This window comes from Phyllostomus discolor, chromosome 3 (genome assembly GCF_004126475.2).
Source record: "Phyllostomus discolor isolate MPI-MPIP mPhyDis1 chromosome 3, mPhyDis1.pri.v3, whole genome shotgun sequence".
NCBI lineage: Eukaryota > Metazoa > Chordata > Mammalia > Chiroptera > Phyllostomidae > Phyllostomus > Phyllostomus discolor.
The window spans coordinates 132484497-132505108 of record NC_040905.2 but is presented as its reverse complement, the minus strand read 5'-3'; the positions used below and the strand labels follow the sequence as shown (position 1 = coordinate 132505108).

The following is a 20612-nucleotide window of genomic DNA, read 5'->3' as shown; positions in this document are numbered from 1 at the left end:
AATAGCATTCCTAGTGTACTGTGAACTTAAGTTTAAGGGTCTATGATATAAATATTAATCCAAGAGTGCCCTCTGAGCCAGAGTGCCTTCCTATGTCTCTGGAGCTCAGCTTCTCAAAGTTCTGAGAGGAAGAGGCAATTAGCTAATGCTCATCCTAGAAAGCTCTGTAGAATAAAGAAATTCAGGTTAATATATACAAGCAGTCTTCATAAATCATAAGGAAAATGTTTATAACACCCAATTTTCATATATATTAAAACAGCACACTAATATTAGTCATGTTAAAGCATTCTATTTTGAAATATAATACACAGTGAACAAATTTAATTATTTTTAACATCAGTTCCAATTATTTGACACAAACAAAATTTTCAAAGCAAACTGGACCAGGAAAAACCAATGTTCCTTTTGGCTTTTCTTAATAGCTTAATAAGTAGTGAATAAATATAGAAAAATCTTTTATAAAAATAGTACTCACAGTATATAAACTTGTTTCTTATTTTTATAAATTTATCTCATATGTTTATAATTTATGTACATATACTGTCTACAAGCCTGTTTCTTTTACTTACCTAATTTGGAGGTACTGAGGTGACTTGTTATAGAAAAAAGAGGCCAGTTTTATTAAGAGGACAATAATTTTAAAATATGGACATCACTGAGCTTTACTCCTTGGGTTTTTAATTCTTCAACTATAGCTGAGGCAAATCATTGTCCTGCTGTCTTTTTAGAACCTGAGCCCTTTCTTTTTGTCCCTCCCATTCACCTTTGGGAAGCACATGAGAGAACCCCAGTGCCCAGTGGCTACACGGTGCTCCCAGGGAGAACAGCTACTAAGGCAGCCAAATCCAGAACTTTCAGGGCAGGAACATGTCTTAGAAGCAGCTACCTCATCTGGATTTCACACACGAAGGCCTCCAGACCAGGGCTGGCTGAGACCAGATGCCTATCTCCAGACCCAGCCTTTATTTTAGCAGCTATTGAGACAGCACCCTGATCCCACCTCCCCCCAAAGCAGCTGCCACTGCCTCTCCCACCACCCAGCACATCTGGGCAAATCTGCCTGAGTGGGGTCAGTAGTCTCTGGGTGACCCCACCAGTGGGACATGGAATTCCACAACAGTGACTTCAGTACCACACTGCCACCACAAACAAGTATTCAGAAATATTTCTTAAAAGCAAACTCACAGAACCTAGGGATAGACAGAGAACAATATGAAAATAAACTGCCAGCACGCACTCTGATATAATTTTTAAAGGCTATAATTTTTTAAGGACCTGATTGTAGATATCCTACTTTAACCATATAATGATTTTAAAATGAAACATTGATAAAACACATAAAAATTCATTATAGATTATAATCAATATATCCTAATGGACAGATGTATTAAATCTAGTGAGAGTTAAGTATTTTAAAACAACCCTTTAGACTCAACACACCCTTTGACCAGTTCTTCCTGATAACGAAGTCCTCTTCGGGAACTTCTGAGTGTCACAGTGACCACACCAGGAGCATGCATCTGCATACGTAGTGTTCTGAAGCTGTGTTAGAGGAAAACCCTCACATTCAAAAGTGGCTGCATCACCCCCTTGAGTAGGCAAATTCACTGGAACCCACATGGGTGGTTTTGGTTACCAGACCACCAAAGTGGATGGCAAAGCAGTGGATTTGAAGAACAGATCTGTCCTAAGACCTACACAGTGTACTTTCATTTGGTTTATAAATCTGTGCTACTGACTTTATTTCATCTACATATGGTCTAAGAATGACCACAGGGTAAAACAAAACTTCAACAGATTTATCTTTCAAATTTTGTCAACCAAGAACTCCCAAGAAACTATTTAAAGTCAACCTCTTTTCAGCATGACCAGACATTGTTATTCTCCCATCTTATCCAGAGCATCAAGGATCTACAACACACCCCCTTAATAATATAAAATGTGCAGTCACTTAGGTATTCTAGGCATGGACACCTAAAGCCTCAGCATCTTCAGAATCAGTGTTTAGAGCCAGCTGGAATTTAGTGAAGGGTCCCGTGAAGTAATCTTAATGCACTACTGAGGACGTAAGGTCTTAGAGTACACAGATTTGGTATGATCAAGTTGAGAGCATTGAAGATTCCAAGGCCAAAGTCAACCCTGTGGAGACTTGGTGTTCAAGTTAGTGAGATAATCAGTGGACATGTACTATTACATGCAAGCCTTTTCTGTAGACTGTTTCTACCTTATTAACAACCAATGCATGAAAAAAGTAGATATCTACTATCTAATAGTAGATATTTGGGTTCACTTTTATCAGCTCCATCAAAAGGCCAAGATTCTAAAGCCCCTTATGACTATCTCACCCACCAAAATTATAAAGCTAACTAGGGTCTCTCAACTTGCAAATTCCGAGGTCAAATTTATACATCTTTCTGTCCAGAGGTAAATTTTTATTTGTAACAGCACTTTAATACCACATTTCTCCAGAAAACTTTAAGTTCCAGGGGTTAATTCAGCCTTGTCTAGGCAATGGGCATCTGAATCACTCTTATTTTCCCATTTCAAGGTGTTATCTCTACTTCAATTCAGTCACAGTCCCTACTCAACCCATGTTCTAAACAGAAATATCACTCTTATGTAACCTTCAATGGCTCTTCCTTATCTGTAGGAAAGTCAAAACCTACACTCATAAGCCACCTGAGCAGAAAAGACTACAATGTATTCAGTGCCAACATTTCAAAGATCCTCAGCAACTATGTGCCCAGTCACACATGAGCGTCATTCTCTATACCCTACACTTTAGGTCTCCATTCCAATAAGCCTTGTATCTTCATCAGTTAATTCATTCACTTTTTTACTGTTGGCTGTACACTCCTCTAAGACAAAGATACACAGGAAATAACAGACATATATCCTACTTGCTATTTAAGAAGTATTAAATGGTAAACTAACTAGACCAGTTGTAGCTTTGGCCCTCCTCCATGAGGAAGGAGCCCCCCATTCCAATGTCACCCCTAAGTCCAGTCCCTTTTCCTTGTAACAGCTGGCTCCCTTTTCCAAACCAAACCAGGTGTATCTTCACTAGAAGATACTAAGTGACGTATCTTCACCCTAGTTCTTGCCTGCATAAGAAACGTAGCCTGAGTACAGACTCCACTCCCACCCTCCTTCCTACCTAACCCTAACATCACCCCCTCCTCCAGATTTCTATTCTGCCCAATAAATTCATCTTTATTTCCTCATTCAATACTTCCCACTGGCCAAAAGTAACATAACAATAACAACTCCATATCCTGAGCTTAAAAACAAGGCAGAGGAGTATGTTGAGACCTGGAAGCAGGAAGGAAAGGAAAGAGTGACACCTGCTGAGTAGTCTCTGACTCTAAGACCTCTTCCACTCACCTGTCAGGTCTGACAGGGAATACCCCTGTGCCTTCCTTTCCCTTTTCTTTGTATTCTCCTGTGCCTCTCCCACCTGATCCAGAGCCTCACAGAGCCCATCTCAGTCATCCCAACCATACCATCCTTCTCCTTTCTTCCCACTCCCACGCTCTCAGCCCCAGCTAGAGCTGGCCTGCCACCAGCAAGCAGACCTGGTATTTCTCTGTGAGACAGTGCTGGGCCTGTTGTGTGGTTTGCACTCAGCCCTTCACCATGCTCTGCCTTCTCTCTTGCTTCTGCTCAGAGGATGGCAGTCCATTCAATGAATGCCCACCCCTGCCCTGTGCTTCCCGTAATGTACGCTAACAGGACAGCTTCTCCCAGGCCAATAACATGCCTGTACCACCAGGTACAAAATAATTGACAGGAAGGAAATGAGTATGTTCCACGTTGCTAGCTGTGCATACCACAGCATTTTGAAACTTCAGACTGCTGTGAACACTGCTAAGGGGAGTTGTCCTGGGATTCATCCAAGGGATCCCAGGTTAAGGTCACTGAAAACTCCTGAGGAGTTTGCTGCATAAAGAACTATGTTCTGGAACACATAAATAAGAAGAAGGAAAAGAAAAAAAAAGAAATAGCCTTTCACCATGAAAGCCAAAATGGTGGTATGGTGCTGAGGACATGGGAGGAAGGGGGCTGCACTGGACCCTATAGCACATGTGGCCCCCAGCAGAGAACCAAGCGGGCCACAGGCTCAGCCACTCAGGGCAGCAGAGAACCAAAGGGCCGGTGGTCAGAGCTTTGGGGCCAAGGTGGGCTGGTGGGGGAGGGGCGCCCCAACACCAAAAACTGACCAACCTTCTGCTAGTTATAAAGGTCCATCTTTTCTGAGCAAATGAATCACACCATGTGAGTAAAAAGTGAGAGCATGTATTTCAGGAACACACTAGGCCCCTAAAGTGAGTGCCCGCTAGCAAAATTCCGTGTTTATGCTGAATCCCCGGCCCTGGTCTAGGCAGAGGCATGAGCTACAGGAGGCCCTTCGGGCATGGCACACTTTCTATAGCTATAGACACTCAAATAGCTCAGCACCACTCTCAGTACAGCTGTCCTCAAGCAAGGGCAGTGACAGATAGATGCTTCATTTTAAGGACTTGTAAAATCGTAATTTTGTTTTATAGCATCAGAAACAGACAACTTAAGAATCTATAAAACTGAGTTTTTAACATCGCTAGAATCTCTGTGGTTTCCAATTCCAAAGGTAAGTCCCACTTGTACATTTGTCCCTGAGTTGGTCACCTTCACCTGCGTCCCAAGCCTGCACTGACTTACTGCATGTAGGTGACCTTTCCCTACATATCTTTAGTTAAGAGGATGAGATATTAATCTGCAACTTCCATGGTTCATAATATTCTTATTTCAGACCTGGTTTTGGGAAACTTTTCTATATGTCCTACTAAATATACAGTGACTTTTGTTTTCCCTACATCAGTAGATAAACTTACCTAAAATAGAAAGGCAGTTTCCCCCAAATATTACAATGGCTTACTTAGAAGACAAAACCTGCTTTGACCCCAGTATTTGCCAACATGTGAAACAGTACTTTTTCTCTTTTCACTTCCCCCTCCACCCCCAGACACAACTGGCTGGGATCTCTAAGGGAAACCATTACACACACATGCCCTTTTGGCATCAAGCTATGTGTAGCAATACACCAGCCACACAGAGGTGGTGAGCAGTCAGCTGGTGGAACCTCCCAGGAACACTGACTTCTGGAGAGCAGACATTGCCTGGGACATGCTAACCACAGCAGAACAGTGATCATCAGGACCGTTTTGCAGATCAGTTTAAAGCATAAACCTGCAGTTTTATCATTTTACTAATAATCACCATTACTGGAGGTGGGGGGAAGCCAATTGCTGTCCTCCTTCCCTAAGGGCCCAGATGAAGCCCACCTTCTCTATGTTGGGGCACTCAGCGTGACCTCAGTCACAATCCTTCTAAGGCTTTAGAAAACGCACATGAGATTATGAGGAACCGAGGAAAACAAACAATGGATTTTACAGTACATACATTCTGGTGGAAGTCTGTTCTTTCTAAAAGCAAGTCTCTCAGTTTTCTTTCTGCTTTCTGCCAAGCTAAACAGGACTCCGTAAACATACTGACGAACTGGCCTATAGAGCAGGGCGGCAGGAGGCAGGTCTTTGCTGGCTTCATCTTCAATAGAAACAGCAATTTTGATTTCACCCTTTGCATGGAAGAAAGCAGAATAATATTGCACATTTTTCATGTTGAATTTACAATAAATTCAAAGAAATAAACTGTATTATCTCCAGTTAATGACATTGTAATTCTATCCCAAATCAATTATTTAACAACTTGCCTACATCAAGATATTTAGGGAGAGTTCACTTCGTAGGTTGTAGTCAAAACATATGCTCAAAGAGTCAAAATAAAATCTATAGGTTTTACTTTCCATCTGAAACCAAGAACAAAGGAAACCACATACATAATCCTAAAGTCTTTGAAATAACCCACACAGATAACATCAGGTAACAAATAAAGCAGAAAATGCTAAGAACTTGAAAATTTTATTTATGAGTCAAGATGGTCATATGCAGTGAAATTCATAATTTTTAATGACCTATATGAAATCCATGAGACTAGTATTCAATATAAAAGTCATTTTTTTCTTTACCAAGCTCTTCCATAAAAAATTACCACATACAAGATATACTAGCCAAAAGTACTTCTTGTGTGTTATTTAACTGTCAAGTTTTTGGTATGTATCAAGTCTCCACCCTAATGCAGCAGGTACTCAAAAGACGTATCTCACTGAATGAGAGGGCATGGCAGCTGGCAAACAATGAAGGGAGCCCTGTTCTGTTCATCATCCAAGGTATCATGGCAGGGGCTTCCTTATGGTACAGGACCATGCCTCCAGGACAACTGCATACAGCGGCCGACCAACTACAAAAATTCTGGTCTGTCTTGGATATATTTTATGGCATCAAGGTACATCTCAAGAGATTTTGCAAGAAATTTTATTTACATATATTTATAACATAAAAATATATTTATGACCTTCAATGTCTATGAAGTATATTCATACAAGGTCTGTCCAGAAAAAGTCCAGCCATTGTTATATAAGAACAGTTGTGCAATATTCAGTAACCTGGCAGCCAAGGGGAGTGGAATGTGCATGAGTGAACAATGACTTTATTATACTAGTCAGTGGGATGGCAGGACACCATTGAGTGAGCATGTGTACTGTGTGGTCATTGCATTCAAAATGACCTGAGCGAGTAGAGCAATGAATCTACATCAAGTTATGCATTAAGCTTAAACATTTCTCCATGGAAACTATTCGTATGACTCAGAAGGCTGCAGCTATGGACAACTGGTGATTGGCAGCTTCATCATGACAATGCGCCCCGCGCGTGAGTCATGTCTTGTGCAGAGTTTTTTTGTGAACATCAAATCACCCAGGTGACTCAGCCCCCCTACAGCCTAGATTTGGCACCCTGTGACTTCTGACTTTTCCCAAACTAAAGTCACCTTTGAAAGGAGAGATTTCAGACCGTGGATGAGATTCAGGAAAATACGATGGGGCAGCTGATGGTGACTGGGAGAACTGTGTGAGGTCACAAGGTGCCTACTTTGAAGGGGACTGAGGCGTCACTGTCCTATGTACAATGTTGCTTGTATCTTCTTCAAAAAATGTTTCTATTTTTCATAGTTCACGGCTGGATACCTTCTGGACAGACCTCGTATATACTCTCTTTAATAATAATTTCATAACATTTGCTGTTTCTTTCACACAAATTTAATTTCAAAATTGGTCTTTCCCCTTATCCTCAGTACCTTCATATTGTAGTAGCTCTGTACGGTTAACACTCTCATCTAGGGAGTATTTACTTCCTTAATACAATGAGGATTTGATAACTCAACGTTCCTATGAAACTTCACTCCAGTGCAAAAGTCTCAGTATGGACAATCTGATACCAGAAGTGCTTAGCTCACAAGAAGCAGCAGGTATTACAAGTCTAATCTTTTCCCTAATACACTGAAAAAATTTTGGTGACATTTTAAAAATCTGGAAAGACAGTCAAGTTTACTTTTCTTAACCACAGTGATTTTATCAAAATTTGCCCTTGAAATCAGTGAGTAATGAAGAGGACAAGCAATTTGCACACTCATACTGATCAGACTGCCCCAGTCATACCCACCGGTGTGGCAGGACAAAAATAACTGGGACCCAGGGACTTTACATCCCAAACACACCATGGGAAAAGGGCACAATCTTCTAAAAACCTTACCCTTTTAATCTTAGCAAAATCCTTTTCCAGCAATAGTTACTTTTCACTTACCCTTACAATTTGTGTTGAACCTGAAACATAAAATGTTTACCTTACAATCATAATTTCAAAAGTAATACCATACACTCATATCCCTATTAAATAATAGATGAAGCCTGGAAATTTTAAAATGAAGCCTGCAATTTTAAAATGAAGGAGCTGAGTAAATAGCCCTGGTCTAAATATTCTTCATGTCTTTTAATTTATAAAAGTAAGCAATGCTTAAATCAGTTAGCAGTCATAGTCCAGCTGGGGTGGGAGTGCTATGGAACAGGAGTAACTTTTGCATTCATTGCCTTCCCTTCTACAAACCACAGATGGATTGCAGAAATAGAAAGGAAAAAGTCTGATTATATATGGTGGTATAGATGCTAATGAAAACATATTAAAAATACACACAGCAATAAACCAATTCTGCATGAGAAATCTGGTCACCAAGGTAACTTGTTAAACATTGAGTCTGTGATAAAAGACTGCAAATTACTGAAGAAATTTAAATACATATAGATCCATTCAAGACACCAAGATTCAAAACCAACTCATGCCACACTGTATAACTATTAGGCATATATTTAATAAAACTAGTAATGTGAAATTATTAAACTATTTAAAAAGATAAATTGCATTTTCTAACTACATGTTACAACTTGTGTATTCCACTTTTTGCTGTAAATGCTATAAAAGTTGTACTCAATGAGGCAGAGGAACAAGTCAAAATACACAAAGCACTCTCAGCCACCCACAAGGAGGCATTTCTGGGATGGATAACCATATGTGACATTGGAATTAAACTTGACATTATGGCACAAATGCGGTGTAGGAAACTTTGAATTAAAAATAAAGAGAATAGCCCTGGCTGCTATAGCTCAGTGGATTGAGCACAGGCTGCAAACCAAAGGGTTGCCGGTTCAATTCCCAATCAGGGCACATGCCTGGGTTGCAGGCCAGGTCCTCAGTAGGGGACTTGCAAGAGGCAACCACACACTGATATTTCTCTCCCTCTCTTTCTCCTTCCCTTCTCCTCTCTCTAAAAATAAATAAATAAACCTTAAAAAAAATAAACCTGACATCCCATCTTTAAAAAATAATAAAAAAGAGAATAAAATTACAAATCAGAAAATATGTGCTGTCATTAACTAGAAGTTTAAAACATATTTTATATTACATTGAAGGAGAAAATGAACTTTTCCCAAGTTCTTCTATTGGATTTACAAGTATAAATTTTCATCATTTTTTCTCAAAGTTTAGAAAGGGGAAAATAAACTTTGTTTCAAATAATTTAGAAGATAGAAAAACAGTTCCTAAAAGCAAGGAGCCATACCCCAGGAGTGACCACTGCACATACCTTCGTTAGGACATGGAAGATGTATGGGTACATCAGCCCCTTCTTGTGACGGTGCTCAGCTACTCTCAGCACCTCAGGTGCGACAGGGGGCAGAGGTGGGTGGTGATGGTCCATGTGGTTCCTCGTAGGCCATGGACAGGAGGGCACGAATTGGCTGGACAGTGCCGATCTGCTTTCCCTTTCCTTCAGCAAGCTGGCTGCCTGAAGAGCAGTGGACGAACCTTCTGCCTACAGAGCATGGGTAATAGGGGAAAATGGGTTCATGTCCTGCTGCCCGTTTTCAAGCCATGACATAGTCCCGTCCAGAAAGACACAATGAACACCTTCACCACTGAGTCCAAGGGAGCACCACCCATGCTTGGACACGGCAGAGATACCCATACTGCCTTTATTGGGGAGTGGAAGCCTGGAAGACTTGCAGATCCTGTTGGGTGTGTTCCCCACCCATGGCTCCTCCTCTGGAGCCCCTGTGGGTTGACAGTGGCTTCTGTACCTGCTAACCCCTGGTTGGCCAATCCTTTGTGTTTACACTTTCCTTGGAGACCCTGCCTAACACCAGGCAGGCATGGCCTTCTCTACAGATGAGGAAAATAATTCTCAGAGAGGACATGTCACTTGTCCATGGTATATGGTCAATACTTATGGAACTAGGACTCAAACTCAGCCTGACTCAGGTCTATTCTTCACCACCATACCTGGTATCTAAAGGATAAACAAAAGCCCAAACTCGGGCATTCCTCTTTGTCATTATAGAGTCCCAAATCAATTACATACACGAAAGCATTTATGAAAAATTAAGAAAAAGCAAGCTAATTTCATAAAAATGATGAGTCATATCTATATATACTGACAGAAATCTGTGCTTGGTATATCATTAGGTAAAAATATCCATTCTGTAACAGTCAACTGCCAAAATAAGGAATGTATGTACATAAATAGGAACAAGAGTGGGGAACATCAAGGTAGTAGGACGAAGGGAAACAAAGGCCCAGGGGACCCTTAGTTTTTTCTTTATGAACTTTAACAAAGTCTGATTTTTTTACCAAGAGCTATTATTATTTGCATAATAAACTATTTTTATCGTTCTCACAATAAAGTTGGAAATAATATTGCTTATTGTTTTGATTTTGTGCTACTCTAGATATGTATTTTTTCTGCTATGAGGAAAAAAAATGTATTCTTTACAATGGTATGTATCCTAACTGCTTAATTTACTCCTTAAATTACCAGGTGCCAAAAATAGTCTTAAGAAGAGTAACTCATGGATAATTCACGAGTATTTTCTATATTCCCTATTTTGCATGTGTACATAAACCAGTGGAAGGTGCCTGCAAAACAGTAGGTATCCATGAAGGTTACTTATAGGATATAATTCAACAGTGACAGTATTTCAGAGTTTAAATGGATTTCTGATATTCTGTCACCTTGTATATAAATGAGCTTCTTCCAGCCAGAGATCCTGTTATCTAAGTAATTAGCTGTAGGGATAGATATGGCCTTTCAGTTAAAAAGATATTTCTATAATCACTATTAATAGGTAACAGCAGAAATGTAATATAGTTTATTTTCATTTTATTTCATATCCTACCAAGACTCTACAAGACATAAGGCTCTGGAAGGCTCTGAAAGGCTCTAAGTGCATGACCATACTATGTAGACAACAGATAGGGTTGGATTTCCACCAGGCCCCACCCGCCCCTGGGATCCCTTCCTTGCCCTGACTCCCCATGACTATGATTCCCCCACTCCCCTGCCAATGTCTATATTATTCACAACATGCTTAAACAGAGAGAGAGTGTTTTACTTTCAAGCAATCCCTAACACCTCATGGCAAAATAGTCAGGACTTGAGAGAATAAAAGGTATAGATCTACTAACCTTTGTTTGGTCTCCTGGGTCTCCCCGTGCTTGAGGCTCTGAATGGGTTCCTGTCTTCTCCCAGGCAACTTTGTTCCCACTGATATGGCTGAACATAAATACACATGATTAGTGTTGTGTCAACCACTTCCCGCACAAACATACCACGATGATAAGAAGGGCGTGTGCTGTAGACTCAAGGATACCTTGTGCTTTACTGATCTTGCCCCCCCACCCCTCAACAAACCATCTCCAGAGAGAACCCTACACAGGAGCTCTTTCTGCCTACTTCCAATGGATAGGTGATAACTACTCACTGTGGAAGAGAAAACATGAACCATCTAGCCCATGCTGACTACTCAGCTTAACGATGGTATTGGATAAGCTAGCAGCACAAGGTACAGAAGACACAAATGTAGCCTTCCCTTTAGGGAACTCAGTTGTCTTGGAGAAACAAGATTTTTAAAAAATCCCATTTAATTGACAATTATCAGGCAGTGGAATGTTAAATATTGTCTGAATCACATTACTCATAATTTATAAAGGTAAGGTATTCTGTTCCAAGTGGCAACACAGGGGGTTCCAGCCTACTCATGGGAAGGCTCAAGGAGACAGCATGGGTTTGTGAGCTTAGAAAACAGGGAGTTAACTGAATCTTATTTAGGGAATAACTTTATTTGGCAAAGTAATAAAAAAAGCAGGGTAAGGAAAAGAGATGGGGAAGATTACAGGTTATCTAAAATGCCAGAATAAGGTATTTCAATAAGCATTTTTTAAAAAACTGTGGATTGTGACCCATTAGGAAAACAATTTAGTGGGTTTAACCAGCATTTTTAAACACTAAAATGGAACAGAATGCAGTGAGTGTGGTATAAATGATATTATTTCATAAAGTATTTGTTTATGTGTTTGTTATAGGCCACAATGTAAGAGAAAGTTCATTCATGTGGACAAGCTTTGTGAAGAGCATCATCATTCTGGAGGGAGCAGAGACCCTAGAGCCTGAGCTGCAGCCCTCAGCACAGAGGTGTAGAATGCCAGTGTGGGGACAACCAGGACAGCTCCAGGGACCCACTCATTTGTTATTCCTCCCTTGCAAGGCTCTAAGCCAAAAGTGTCTTCAAAAACTAGTGCTGGATACAGGTATGCCAGCATAGAGAGCTTTTCACTGGCTCATCTTTCTAACTGACCCATGTGACAGGTGGAGAGATATAAGACTCACTAATCCTCCTATCTTCCAACTAACTTCATTTTAGTTCTATTATGAAAAAATGCTAAAATGAGAGGTAAGAAGCCTGTCCCATCGTAAACCAAGAATTGCGCCCCATGTTGTAATATCTTAGAGCCTTGTTCTAGCTCCTTGATCCCAATCATGAAATGGGGACACCAGGATGAGACACAGGAGGTGCCTCCACACAAAATGGGAGCAGCCCAGCTGCCCAGTTACCCTACATCCAGTCTCCAATGAAGACTCAGAGAAACCACTGCTCTGTCCAAGATTGCTATTCATGTGTGCAATCTCAAGCTACAATTTTACAAAACTAGAGGAAACACTAGAGATGAAAAGGAAGCATCAAAATAAATGCAAGTATTCCAAGAGCAAAGTGATCAGTTTGGTTTGATTCCCAATCAGGGTTCACACCCAGGTTGCAGGTTCGGCCCTGGGTTGAGATTTGTACAGGGGGGAATTGGTCAATGTTTCTCTCCTCTCTCCTTCCCTTCCCTGCTTTCTTAAATCAATTAGCATGTCCTCTGGTGAGGATAAATACATACGTAAATAAAACCAAAGAGAAGAGTGGCTACTATTGGCCAGTGGGTAAGTAAGAGGTTCGGGAAATGAATCTTAATCAATTATTCACTAATCATTTCCCAGTCCGGACATGAATCAGTAAACCCGTTATGTGATTTTAGTGTGCCATGGCCTGTAAAATAGGGAAACAGAGGGTGGACAACCTTGTCAAACACACAGGACCAGAGTGAGTATTCCAAGAAATGAAGAGGAAAGGCTAGTAGCTCTGAAATGATCTAGAATGTGGTATCAATAGAGCTGCTCACGTACTTTTTCATAAAAAGCTCAATAACATTTATTCAGTGAAATCAGAGAACAAATTACTTGGATACTTAAAGACTTTATACAGAAATAGATATAACAATCTATTACTTATAATTTTAATGACTTAACTAATAAAACTACGAAAAAATATACCAGTTACAAGTGAACAACTTATTAAGTGCCCAGGAACTGAATATGCCACATAAGCAACCAGGGATGGAGCCCCTCCTGGATCTACTCTAGTGACTTCCTTCCTCAAGGACAATAGTTATTCTGACTTCTGACAGCAACGATACTTTATCTGGTTTTGAACACCATATAAATGGAATGATGCAATCGTGTACTTTTCATGCCCAGTGGTTTTGGCTCACACACTGGTTCAGGTTCATCACTGTTTATATCCCATCATGCACATGGGAGAACCCCACAGTGGGGTCTATAGCCCTGCAGGAGACCCCAGGCCCCTCCTTGACACACTTAGTACTTTCACTCTTGTGATAACGTTTGAGAGGGAAGGCACTAAACTTCAGCAGGTCTGACATGCACTTCTCTGTTAACAATAAAGATAAGCACCTCTCCATAGGTGACATTTTTGTTGGCATGCCTGTTCAAATATTCTGCACATTTTCTACCTGATACTACCTGATACATTTTCTACTGATTCTTACAGACTTATTAGGATGTCATTATGTTCTGGATACAAATTCTTGGTCAGGTATAAGGATTACAAGTATCTTTCATACTCTGTTGAATTATCCCTCCCTCTTCATGGCAGAAGTTTTTATATGTGACACCTGATCTTTAAGGTCCTTGGCTACAACGTCATCTTAGTGCAGGCTTCCCTGACCATCCCCCCTCCCCATCTATTCCCTGCTATTCTCATTACTGTTTCCTTCATGGTATGTATCACTTCATCATTATTTGTAATTATTATCTGTTTTTATAACTAATTATAAACTCTGTGAAGATAAGACTTCATAGCCATCATGAAAGAAGTACCCAACTACTATATGAATAAACCATATAACCATAGCCTAAAGATACAAGACAAAGAAGGCATCTCTTTTATGTGATATAAAGCACAACAAAGGAATACTCATTAAACTTGCAGCCTGCAAATGTGACAACCTTAGTTACCAGCCCCACTGTTGATCAGCAAACACATAGAGCAGTGTGTGTTGGACGGTGGGGTGGGGTGGAGGGGCCTGCTACTAAAGCAGAAAGCTTGTCCGACCTAAGATCACACAGAACTTACATTTATAAACCTTAGTTTGGTTCTATATAGATTACCACAAGCTAAAAATAAAAGATTACCATAATTAAGATGCTCATATGACCTTCTAATAATTGTACTATAAAATCTAAGATTCTGCACAAAAAGTATCTTGACACTAGCCAATTTTTTAAAACCCAGAATATTTCAGTAAGATAGTTATATTACTTCATAACTTAAGAAAATTTTGAATATGAAAACAAATGCCTTGCCTTGAAGAACAAATGCATTCAAGATTTCAAAATATTTCTACATAACAATTCATTCTACATGACTACTCACACCTTACAATCATCCTGAAACCACTTATACATAGACATGAAGTTTCATTGGTCACGCCCTGGGAAGCCTGTTGAGACCTGGGCCCACTTGCATGGCCCAGGCAGGAAGCCACCATGACCTCTCTTTTGAATTCTCCTATTCACCCCAAGGCATAAAATTCAGAATCAGAGAGAAGAAACCCCTTCACAGCTACAGCAACACTGACTGGACTGAGACCCTGACCCATCATCCCAGACATTATCACATGCTGTTACAAGGAAAGCCAGACTCGGGGTGGGTTTTACATAGACACACTTGATGCAGCAGGCAATCAAGAGAAAACAATTCTCACCATCCAGGAACAGTGGCAGCAAAAAGACCAGGAATCTGTGGGCTTTCAGAGATGAACTGCAAGACCTCATCTCACTCCAGGACACTTGGGGCTTTTTCTACACTAAAGCTGGTTAGAGACAGCAACTGCCCTAACCACTGGATTCTCTCTCCTGCACATTTTTCTAGTCAGCAGGTCAGTGATGCCAGGATGGAAATGGACTGGTGTGCATTTACACCAAGTGTAAAAGTGTCTTACCCATCACAGTGATTCCTCACTCCTGTCTCTACAGCAATGCGTGGAGTATGCCTTGATGGTGCAGAAAAGAAAGATAGCACTGACCAAAACTGACTTACCTGTCAATAGGAAAGAAGGAGCAAAGGCAAATAAAACCACAAGAGAACAAAAACACAGGAAAGATTGGTAAAAGATCAAATCCACAGCAGCATTATCTAATGTGTGTGCATAAGGTCACAGATATGGTCAAACTGGGTGAAAATGACTTTCAACAAGTATGCATACATTTTCCTGTCTGCTCCTCAACAGCTGTTCTCACTCAATGGGTCCCCAGCCCTACCAGAGCTCTGATAGATGGACCCAGTGGCTCCTACTAAAGAGCATAAATATCTGAGTTTCCATGTACCTACAGTTTCCTTAGGCTCTGCATTAAGCTAATGCCACACACTGAGATTTTTGCATAAAAAGTCGGTACAGAGAAAAGCCTGGTTCTGAATGATTTCCTACACAGCAATCAGACAGAGCTTTTCTCCAGAGCTTGTTAGGACTCACTGCACCATGCAGGCCATGGAGCCATCCCTTTCCTGCCCACCAGAGAGGGTTCAGAGACACCCAACAGAGTCAGAGGAAGTGAACATAAAGTGCCTGCATGGGTCAGTGGACAGCTAGAACACATACAGGCACAGATGATTACCAATTTTTACTAACACATATAAGTACTTCAGATTAATTTTTATGAGATGTTAGAAATCTTGCTTTGTGTTAAAAAGTCAAAATATAAATGTAAAGTCAGTATTTGTCTGGCACAACAGTGTAACAATCTAAAAGAAAAAAACCTGCAGTCTGTCTGGAACCAAGTATCCTAGGAAAGATAAAATAAAATTCTTTGTGAATCATGTGGTTTCTCTGGAATGGAAGCCTGAGAAGACTCAAAGTAGAAGAAAAACACCAATGCCACTTGGGAAGGAAAAAAAATGCATTAGAAGCCTATTTCCTGGGACACCAGGTCAAAGGCAATGAATGAAATTCTTCAGATGTAATAACTATGTATGGTGTCAGATGGGTACTAGACTTATCAGGGTGATCACTTCACAAATTATATAAAAGTCTAATCACTATGTTGTACACCTGAAACTAATATCATCATGTCAACTGTAATTGAAAAATTTTTAAAAATTAAAATAAGAAGTGCTACTTAAAAAATGTTTTGTTTTTTTTTAATTTCTCCCAGTTATTTTTTAATAATAATAATAACTATCACTTAGTGTGGTCACTCATCAGCTGATTTAACTCATAAACAACCCAGTGACCTCCCATCCATGCTGGGTGCACTAGATCCAGTGAGTTCCAGGTTACATAGCACAAGTGGCAACAGGACCTAGCAGGACCAGCCAGGAGACATTAGGAGGACTGGGCCCTGACAGAATGGGTCTACAGTTCTTTGGGGACTGGGAGTGACTATTAACAGCCCAGACCTAGTCCCACAGAAGTCATGGGGGGGACCTGTAAAGCTGATACCACAGACACCACCTTGACACAACACCTTAATATCATTGTGTATGTAACTGTAGAAGAAAATGGAACAACTCTATACAAATTAAGTCAACAAAGTGGAGAAAATTTAAGTCCGTCTTTTTTCCTAACAGGACTTTTTTTTTTTTAAGATTTTATTTATTTATTTTTAGAGAGGGAAGGGAGGGAGAAAGAAAGAGAGAAACATCAATGTGCGGTTGCTGGGGGTCATGGCCTGCAACCCAGACATGTACCCTAACTGGGAATCGAACCTGCAACACTTTGGTTTGCAGCCCACGCTCAATCCACTGAGCTACTCCAGCCAGCTAATAGGACTTTTAAATATCCATTTAGAAATGTCAGTAATGACATGCAAAAACACTTAAGTGATATTCAGTGTACATACTCAGTTATTCATACACAAATCAGAATATATGCTTACAGAGTATGAAAAAGGCAGAGAAGAAACAAGGCACATTGTTATTCCTAAGATCCCATTACTGTAAAAATCATGTTAGTTATACAGCAAAAAATAAGATATCTGAATATTTGCCAATCTTTCAAAAACAGTTTTATCTCTAGGTGTGGAATTACGGTAGAATTCCTATATTATGCTTTTTTTAGTGTTTCAATTCTGTAACTTTGCACTGAGGTATTAATTAGAAAAAACCCAAAGAACTAAAATCTTCCAATTACCAACTCAGATCAAACTCAAATTCCAAAAGCCAATGACTCTAAATGCCAATAAAATAAACATCTCCACAAGGATTCAGTTGTAATTCTTAATTCAACCAAAAGAGGATTACAAAGATTTGACAAAGGCCAGGAAGAGAAAAAAAAACAAAAACACTACCAAAAATAGATCAAGGAGTGTATGTTGATTATACTCTAGGCAAAGGAATAGGAGAAAAACATTATGTAGTTAGAAAGTAGCACTTCTTTTTATTTGCTTCAGAATAATGGTCATGGGTCTGGAGTAACTGCCCAGGCAACGCACAGTCTTCTAACAGACACAGAGCTACTGCAATAGCAGGAGGCTGCAATTTTGCGGAAGTGAAGGGACACTCAGGATACCTCCAGTGGTACCCATGCAGCTCATCTCAGTCTTGGTGGGCCACCCAACTCACCCACCTATGCACAGGGGACCTCTCACAGCCCAAGACTCCTTGTCCAACACAGACCTGCAAAGTGTCCAGGGACATATGTCCACTTCAAGACACTACCAACTCAGGATGTCTATTCCAGCAGTGTGGTGGGAAAAACATCTGAACACTCCCAGATGAAGAGGCTAAAATCCTGGGTTACGTATTAAAAAAAGGGGGTGAGATAGATGCAGGACAGGACCTGCCCAGCACACACACATACCTGTGTACATGCATTTGTATATACATGTACACTCATAATACAGGCGCTACTGTCTGAACCCGAAGACCAGTCAGGAGGCACTTTTATACCCAGATGCTCCAGAATACCTCAAGCATGCACTTCCTTTCACATAAGAACATTCTTTGGGATTGGGCATGTTTCTGCTCTTACCAACGTGGCTGCAATGCATCCCCACACCCACCTTTGAGTCAAATGGTGCTAATGTTCTGGGAGGAGTGTACAGGGCTCTGAGACACCACAAATGCCGAGGACTTGTCAGGAAGAGTCAAGACCTCATATCCCACCAACTCTACCCATTTGCCCCACTGAACTTATCTTTTTTTTTTTAAATGGGGATGACAAGTTGTTGTTGTTGTTGTTTTTAAGATTTCTTTCATTTTTTTAAAATTTATTTTTAGAGAGGGAAGGGAGGGGGAGAGAGAGAGAAACATCAATGTGCGGTTTCTGGGGGTCATGGCCTGCAACCCAGGCATGTACCCTGACTGGGAATCGAACCTGCGACACTTTGGTTCGAAGCCCATGCTCAATCCATTGAGCTACGCCAGCCAGGGCCTGAACTTATCTTTAAAAACAAATGTTTGACAATTTCATAGGTTAAAAAAGGTATGTTTTAAGTTGCATTCCTTTGACTTTCTTTGTGAACAAGAACATCATTTCACATTTTATTGACCACCTGTGTTACCTCTGTGAACTGCATGTTTATATTCTTTGTCATCAAAACACTTAGCTTTTTAATTTGTAGGAAGCTTTTTTTTGGTGGAGACAGAGATAGTTCTCTTTTATTCTGTAACAGTTCCATCACCCATTTAGCACCATGCTTCAAGAAAAAGTACAGATTTCTGTTGGGGAAACATTGTCACTTATTTTGTGGACTCTCCACATTCTGGTATTTTTCACCCACCATGTAAAATACAGTGGAATAAGTGCAAATGCCTGAGGGAATGGAACAGGGAAGAATGATGAGAGGTGATAAACTGACAGAGAGGGACATACCCAGCTTGGGTGGTGATGGACTTCCCTCCCCTGCTATTGCACAAATCAAGATTGTAAGTACAGCAATTACAAACATTTCTATATTCAGCATGCAGAAGCTATTACGAGAGGTACTAGAGTCCAACTACGGAGAAACTGCTCAGCTAAATCCCGAGGACAATGACAACAAAATCAGCCATTCTAAGTAAACACTGTGGATGTTTCATGTCACACTGAGAATAGAGAACAGACTTCTCACCACCCAGCCTCTACCTTGGTAGACCTCCTACTGGTCAGGCTACTCATTCTTTGACCCTGTATCTGTCCAGCTCTGACCCTGCTGCCACAGCTCAAATCTCACCTCTCAGAGAAGTGCTCCCACCTCCATCTCTTATCTGGTGTTTTCTTCATATACTCATCAGTGTTCACCTCTTTGCAGACTATCTGCACCACACCTCATCTGTACTGCCTGCCAGCATACTCACTGGTACACACAAGTGCTCAAATGTTGCTTGGCTGAATGGATGGATGATTTCTTTCCCTCAAGACTACCCTCAAGAGTACACTGTAGGTCCAGGGATCCTAATTCACATCTGAATTTGACTTACGTCTCACTGGGTTTTGAACTAGGAGAGTGACCCTCAATTGAACACACACAACTTCATCAACAGACTAGAATCCTTGCCCTGAAATCAAGAATACCACCCTTCTCTTGGCATCCTGCCACAAGCAAAGGATGCTTATGACTAGGGCTGATACCAAATCCTACTCTGCCTGGCTTATGACCCTGAAGCTTCAGGCACATGCACCCTATTTCTTCTTTCCTCCCTCTTTTCTCTGTTTTAACTGTTCTGTTTCTCAATTGTTTAAATAAATGGAAAAGCAGATTCAAAGAAATTAAGGCATTGCTAAGCCATACAACTTGATCCAATCTTTCAATTCCTAGTAGTGGATGTGCTCCACCTGCTTCACCACATTTCATTATCACCAGGAGGATAAGGAATCCTCTCAGACCCTATACCAAGTCCACCTCCCAGAAGCTCCTCCAGAAAATGCAGTGAGTGTGAACGAGTGACAGAGCTCAGAAGTGGGAAAGGAGGACAGTTCCAGGAAAGGCAATGTTGATCAGAACCTTCCAGAACAGAGTGGAGCTGTATCTGCACCTGGGAATGGAGGAGCTCTCAAACAATCTTACCCCAAGTTCAACTAGTATTCTAACAGGGCAGTTTGCGAAATTAGGTTGACAACTTCCATGATCTCTGATTCTCTACCCGAAGGAAGAAAGTTGCAACCCAAACTCCCTATGCCAGGCCTCTCTGCTGGCTTCCACACTCCTCACCACACAGACTCTGAACCACAGAGCACATACTTCGGCTTCATGTCTACCTGTGTTTCAGAGTTTGGAGTGAATGTGAAATCCAGAAATTCTTACTCAGTAGGTCGTAAATATATTTTCTTTCCAAAAGGTTAATTTAAAATTTTGAATGTGATATTATGACTTGACTTCATTTTAGGATTTTAGGATTGTACATAGGGTCATTAAGAGTTTATGAATTTTATGTTTCTCTACTCCAGACATCTCACAATCTCTGGATGTTAGCAAACTCCTTGGTAACTGCCACTGGAGGTCAGCAGACATTAGTGCCCACTTTATAGGAG

General features: G+C 40.6%; 1 protein-coding gene across 1 annotated transcript in view; it reads right to left on the bottom strand.

Moving 5' to 3' along the window:
- Positions 1-20612, bottom strand: part of FAM120A (family with sequence similarity 120A) — a 126534-nt gene that overhangs the window by 33507 nt on the left and 72415 nt on the right. The window contains 5 exon segments of the mRNA XM_028531488.2: positions 5443-5617; positions 9073-9201; positions 9203-9282; positions 9285-9300; positions 10950-11037. Of these exon segments, the coding sequence (XP_028387289.1) occupies positions 5443-5617; positions 9073-9201; positions 9203-9282; positions 9285-9300; positions 10950-11037 (488 nt within the window).